Source organism: Myotis myotis, unplaced genomic scaffold (genome assembly GCF_014108235.1).
Source record: "Myotis myotis isolate mMyoMyo1 unplaced genomic scaffold, mMyoMyo1.p scaffold_m19_p_17, whole genome shotgun sequence".
In the NCBI taxonomy this organism is placed as follows: domain Eukaryota; kingdom Metazoa; phylum Chordata; class Mammalia; order Chiroptera; family Vespertilionidae; genus Myotis; species Myotis myotis.
Genome location: NW_023416321.1, coordinates 469,700 through 475,952, shown reverse-complemented (window position 1 = coordinate 475,952; position 6,253 = coordinate 469,700). Strand labels below are relative to the sequence as shown.

At 68.0% G+C, this 6,253-nt stretch overlaps 1 protein-coding gene across 1 annotated transcript; it reads left to right on the top strand.

Moving 5' to 3' along the window:
- Positions 1-3,708: 3,708 nt before the first annotated feature.
- On the top strand, positions 3,709-5,710 carry PVALEF (parvalbumin like EF-hand containing). The gene is made up of 4 exons (XM_036338923.1): positions 3,709-4,229; positions 4,319-4,454; positions 4,681-4,796; positions 5,648-5,710. Exons 1-4 carry the CDS (start codon positions 3,818-3,820, stop codon positions 5,692-5,694), a joined length of 711 nt encoding a protein of 236 aa, XP_036194816.1. The 5' UTR covers positions 3,709-3,817; the 3' UTR covers positions 5,695-5,710.
- Positions 5,711-6,253: the final 543 nt, after the last annotated feature.

Genomic DNA, 6,253 nt, shown 5'->3' with positions numbered 1-6,253 from the left:
CAGCGCCCTCCACAGGCCCCGCAGGGGCCCAGCCCCACAGTGGGGGGTCAGGGCGCCACACACCTGTGTCACCACGACCCTAGGGGTGCTCGCTGGAGCGGCATCTACAGGGGGGTCACGGGGCCGAGACCCAGGACAGCTGAGGCATGAGCCAGGCGAGGGGGAGGCCTCCCACGGCAGGGCGTGGGGGGGGGCACCCCGGACTTAGGTGACATGAGGCACCAAAACCTCAGGTGAGTGGACCCACACATGGAACATTCCCGTCCATAGAAGGACACGCTCCAGACACAAGGGTACCCACACAGGGTTCCACGGACGTGAGGGTCCGGGGCCATTTGAACCCCCACACGGAAAGTAGCCGGTCCCCCAGGGAGGGGCACGGGGCCTCTGTGGGGTGAGGAGTCAGAGGCTGTGGTTGTAAACAAATTCTGAAAGCAGCCATTTGCCCGGCCGGAGTGCTCAGTGGTTAGAGCACGGGCAGGTTGCCAATTGGATTCCTGGTCAGGGCGTGAATGGGAGGCAACGATGGGTGTTTCTCTCTCACATCAACGTTTCTCTTTTTTCCCGCCCCCCCCCCCCCAAGCGTGGCCTTGGGTGAAGGTTAATAAATAAAAAAGCAATTCTAACCACCACCACCAAGGGCCCCCCTAGAACGTGAGCTTTACGGTGTGAGCTACACCCCAGGAAGCTGCCACAGGCCATCTGGGGACCAAGGCCCTTTCCATACCACGAGTTCCACTTCAGTGCAGCACCTTCGGCCTGAGTTCCTGGGGAGCAGCCTTTGTGGGAGCAGCGGCACCCGGCTCCTCGGGGCCTCTGTGGGGGACCAGCCGTCGGCTTTAGGGCCACCATCACGCAATCCGGTTTGGCCTCATCTTAACTCGGTCCCGTCAGCAAAGCAAGGCCCATCCCAGGACGGCGGGAACAGGGACACAGACATACATGACTTTTGGGGTCACCAGTCACCCCACTCCAATGGTGACGGACACAGGGGCAGGCCGTGGGGAGGGGAGCAGCACCATGTGAAACCTATAACCCCAGGTCCAGCCCACACACCCACATACCGGGCACCCCAGTGGGCGTCACGGGGCCCAGGGACACCCCTGCTGGCCAGGACTCGCCCCCCAGGTGCCCTGTGAGGCACATTGCCCCCCCATGTGTGTGGGGGGTGGGTTGCTGGAAGGGGAAGGCTGTCCCGGACCCCAACTGGCCTGAGGCAGCCCCTCCCGGACAAGCCGGCCACTGCAGCTGTGCCCCGCAGGGTGGGGGTCAGGGGGCCACCCACACTTGCCAAGGAGACCTCAGAAGGCCGGGTAGAGCCACCCCAGGAGAAGGAAGGTGTCGGGGTGCCAAGCTGGCCTGGCCAGGGCCCCCTATTCCCCAGGGGACACGCATATCCTGGGGGGGGGAGGGTGGCCTGGAAGAGCTTCGTCCTTGAGTGGAAATGGCTGTGGGAAGAGAAAAGCAAGTTTCGTCCATGTCTGTCTCCAGCCCGGCACGACTGGGCTGCCCCTACAGGGGTGCCGGCTGAACTGGGGTGGGGGGAGGGGGCCAGGAGAGCCACCCCCTGCCGTCTGCCCAGTGCCCTACCCTGAGGGCCACACCTGAGCCTCCTGGACACAGACAGCAGGTCCCCGGGCTCTGGGTGGTCCATGGCCCCCAGGCCGGCTCAGCCCAGCGCAGGGGCCAGTGGCCGGGGCCAGGGCTGCGGGCGAGGAGGGGCTGCCCGACTGTGGACAGAGATGAAACGCAAGGAGCAGCCCAGGGACCGGCCATCTGTCATCTCGGGGCAGGTGCTGCTCTAGGCGCCTGCGCGCTCACCCCTCCCCCCGTCCCTGGGCTGGAGGCCAGGACAGCCTCCCTCCCTCCCCCTGCAGACCCTCCGTGCCGCTGGCCTCATTATGATCGTGTTTAATTCACACTTTATTAAAAGCACCATTTCTCACTCTGCCCATTTATATTTTTGTAACGTCACGTGAGAAACCACGGTTCGCGGAGAGCCCGGTGGCATTTCACGCGTTCGGTGCAGCCGCGCGGCCGTCTCCTCCAGTGTCTCTGTCGCCCCAGATCAAGCCTGCTCCGCGCCCTCAAACCCCAGCGCCCTGTGGCCCCTGCTCCCGCCCGGCGGCACCAGCCGTCGCCTCTTCTGGACGCTGACGCGGAGGAGCGGGGCACGCGGTGCGAGGGGCCTTTGTAACTGGCGTCCTCCACGCGGCACGAGGGCGGCACGCACACGCCGAGAACAGTCCCCCCCCCCCCCCGGGGCACACACGTGGGCGTCCATGCTGCCAGGACGAGGCCGCAGTGTGAGGGCTGGGGCACGGCTGGGCTGGAAGCTTTGGGGTGACCCTCCGGGAGAAGGTGCAGGCACATGGACTCTTCTGATGCTCAGCCTGGTCACCCCACTCTTGGGAGACACGGTGCCCTGGACAGAGACACCAGAACGCCCTCTGCAGTGACAGAAACACAGGACCTGCTGGGGGAGAGAGGCCGGCCCTGCGGGTCACAGCCCTGCTTCCCGTGCCCGCGGAGCCCTCCTGGCCCGGCCCCCCGGCCCCCCGCCCCCAGTGACCCTGGTGGGCCCAGCCACCACCTCGGGGACCACGAGCCCCTCACCCTGTGAGGCCACAGGCAGGTGGACCTCTTGTGACAGCAGAAACCCTGTCTGCTCTCTCCACCCCCACCCTGGGCTCCGGGAGGCCAGGCACTGCCAATGCCCAGCCTGCCCAGCCGGTTGGGTGTGCAAGTGCCAGCGAGCCCTTGGGGGGCACCCAGTGCCAGGCTGGAGTGCCAGGGAGGGCTGGGGGACAGCTGCAGCCCCAAGCTGTCAACAGGCCGGGCGGCCGCAGGTATAAAGGCCCCCAGCCTGACACGCCTCCCAGAGCCTCGAGGGAAGCAGGCGGAGGTGAGCCCTGCGGAAAGGGGTGGCTGGGCCCCACGCGGCTCACCCTGATCTTGGGGTGCCGTCCTCACCCACAGGACAAGGGGAGGCCCTGGGGTCTGCGGGGGCCCCAGGGAGTCCAGAGAAGGCGGGAAAAGGAGGAGGGGGGCAGCCCCGCGGGAACCAGCCTGGAGGCAGCTGCGTGGCCGGCCTGCGAGGGGTGGGCACGAGGCCTGTGCGGCAGGGAGCGTGGCTGAGTCGGGGTCAGAGGGGGACCCCAGGTGCTGAGTGCGGGGCGAGGACCAGTCCAGCCCAGGCCCCTCCGACCCGCAGGCCACAGGGCTGCCGCGGGGCGGGAGCATGTTCCAGAAGGCTCCACACCCGTGAACTTTCCCGAGGGCCAAGGAGCCTCTGAAATAGCTGCTTTCCATGAGCCCAGAACCCAACCCCCCCTGGGGACAGCAACCCGAGAGCCCAGCAGCGCATGAGGCTCCGCCGTGAGGGGCACAGGACAGCCTGGTCCCGGCTGCTGGCCCTGCCTGTGCCCAGACCCCCACCCGCCCAGCTGGGATTCCTGCCAGCCTCGGGGCCTGCCTGGGGGGGCTGCTTGGGGGGAGGGCCTGCCTCGGTGACCCCGCATGAAGTGGGACAGGGACACGCACACCTCGCCAGAGGCTGTGGGCAGATGCACCTCAGCGGGCCCTTCTGAGGCCGGGACAGGGGGCGGGTCACCCTGCTAGATGGGGTCTCTGGGCCTCCCTCAGTCCAGCTCCAGATGGGCCCGGGCCCAGCATACCCCAGAGTCAGCATCCAGCCAGGACGACCGGGACCCCCTGGCCTGGGGTCCGGGAGTGTGAGGCCAAGCCTGGGCCTGAGCTTGGCCGGAGGAGGTGGGGCTTCAGGTCACCAGGGAGGCTTCCCGGAGGAGGCAGCTTGATGGGCCTTGAAGGACAGCCCGGGAGCACGGAGGGAGCAGACGCTGCCACGGCCACCCCTGCTGAGCGGAGAGGACTGTGTGCGTCACCTGCCACTCGGACCCTTGTCTCTTCTGTGACATGGGGGAGCCCCTCACTGTGGCCAGCAGGAGGCGGGACTCAGACTCGTCTTCCTCGGGGCCTGGCACGGGGCCTCTGCAAGGCCAGGGCCCCGAGGGCAGCTGGGCGTCTGGTCAGGGGGCAGGGTCCCCACGGAGCGCCCTCCGGCTGTGCCCGCGCTGAGCTGGCTCCTCCCCGCAGGGCCAGCATGGACGACGATTTCTCCTCGCAGATGAAGAAGGTGGCCTTGGCCATGGGCACGTCCCTGTCGGACAAGGACATAGGCCTGCTCCCCACGGACGTGAGGCACCACGGTACAGCCCGCCCCACGCACCCCGCCCCCCCGCCAGGTCTCCCTTGGCCCGGCCAGGGCGGTGACCGCTGACCTCGCCTGCTCCCCCAGGCGCCTTCAACTACCTCAAGTTCTTCGAGCACATGCAGAAGTTCCAGGCCTCGGGGCAGCTGGAGGGCGCCATCCGCAAGGCCTTCCAGACGCTGGACAAGGACAAGAGCGGCTTCATCGAGTGGAACGAGATCAAGTAACAGCTGCGCGCGCGTGGGGGGGGGAGGGGCGGTGCCGAGGGCCACCACACCCGCCCAGCAGACCCCGCACCCTCCGTGAGCCCCACTGACCTCTCGAGAGGCGGGGCCACAGGGACAGCACCAGACCCGGCCGGCTGGGCCGTTTCCCCTGTAAAATGGGCCCTTTGTACACTGTCGGGCATGGCGGACACCCCGGCTCTGACCGGAGCCCGCCTGGCCCAGGTACGTCCTGTCCACCATCCCCAGCAGTGGGCCCGCCGCCCCGCTGACGGACGAGGAGGCCGAGGCCATGATCCAGGCGGCCGACACCGACGGCGACGGGAGGATTGATTTCGAAGGTGGGCGGCGCGGGCGGGTCTCTCAGGTCCCTCTCGGTCAACCGTCCCCGAGGCAGAGCGGAGTGGCTCCCCGCTGCCAGGCGCTGACCCGTCCCCCCAAGCGCACAGCCATCTGTGATGGGCACCCCCCCACCTGTCAGCCGCCTCTTGCTGGTCTAAGCCCCTGAGGCTGCAGCCCCCAAGTCACAGACAGGGAAACTGAGTCTCAGAGATGCTGGATGTGAGGGGCCCACGGGGCTGGCTTTGGGGAAGGTCACCTGGGCAGCTTCAGGCCGAGTGTTGAGATTATGGGGGTGGGGGTGGGGGGACACCAGAGGTGGACGCAGGAGGGAGGTGGGCTGGGGAGGGCTGCGGCCTAGGCAATGGGTGTGGGTGGGGGCTGCCGTGGGAGAAGTGGCATTCGTGGGGCGGCAGGCCTTCCTGGAGGCTCGGGTCACCCAGCTGCCGGCCGCGGGCCTGGAGGGCAGGCAGCCAAGTGGCCCTGGGAAGGGGGAGCACAGCCCAGAGCCCAGACACCCTGCCAGCTGTGGGCCCCCCCACCCCCAGGCCTCCACATCCCCAAACCCTGACCTGTGGGGTGACTGCAAGGCTCCACAGGCTGAGAGGTTTGCTCAGGACTTAGCCCCCAGCCCCTCCCTGCCTCAGTTTCCCCACTGAAGCGGATGTAGTCTCTCAGGGAATGTGCAGGGTCCCCACAGAGACCCTCCATCGTGAGCCCCGGGCGGGCGGGCGCAGGCCCCCAGGACTGTGGGGTCCCTGCTCAGAAAGGGGGCACACCTATTGGTCGGGCCTGCAGGGCTCTGGGGGGCACAAGGCAGGGGTCACCTATGGAAACCTGTCTCCTGCTCCAGAATTCTCTGAGCTCGTCAAGAAGGAGAAAATCCCGAAGAAGAAGTAGCCCCACGCCCACCTGGCCAGCGAGGGGCCGCCGAGGCCGAGGGTGGAATAAACCAGCATGATATGAACGACCGGGCGTGGCCTGTGTGTGGGGAGCTGCGTGCTGGGGGCAGGCGGTGAGCGGGCCCAGCCCTTCGTCTGCCTCCTGGTCCCCACGTCCCTGCAGCTGCCACAGAGGGTGCCCGCCCCCCTCCCTGCCCCCGGCTCCACCCCAGCTGGGCTCTGCTCAGGATTCGTGCCAGGCCGGTCCCTGGGCCACCAGGGTCCACAGAGCAGCCGCGTGAGCACCACTCGGGACCCTGCAGCCCCAGGGGTGGCCGAGGGGGACCCCGGCGTGTGCCCTGGGCCACGCTCTCCGGGCTAGACACGTCGAGGGTCGGTTCCCTGCACCTTCGCCTGCTCCCCCTTCTCCCCAAGCTCTTCCTCAGGAAGAGCCCCCGTCCCCGCCTGCCTCGGCCTCTGCCCGCCCCCACTCCCACCTGTCAGCCGCCTCTCCTGGCCTAAGCCCCTGAGGCCGCAGCCCTCCCGGTCCCTCCTGTGCTGGGGGCTCTTCGCCCGTT

What these genes read in the sequence shown, in the direction of transcription:
- PVALEF (XM_036338923.1), top strand. Translation starts at nt 3,818, where the DNA reads ATGGGCCTTGAAGGACAGCCCGGGAGCACGGAGGGAGCAGACGCTGCC. An exon ending in CACGGACGTGAGGCACCACG is followed by an intron (nt 4,230 to 4,318) that starts GTACAGCCCGCC and finishes CTGCTCCCCCAG; the next exon opens with GCGCCTTCAACTACCTCAAG. An exon ending in CGGGAGGATTGATTTCGAAG is followed by an intron (nt 4,797 to 5,647) that starts GTGGGCGGCGCG and finishes CTCCTGCTCCAG; the next exon opens with AATTCTCTGAGCTCGTCAAG.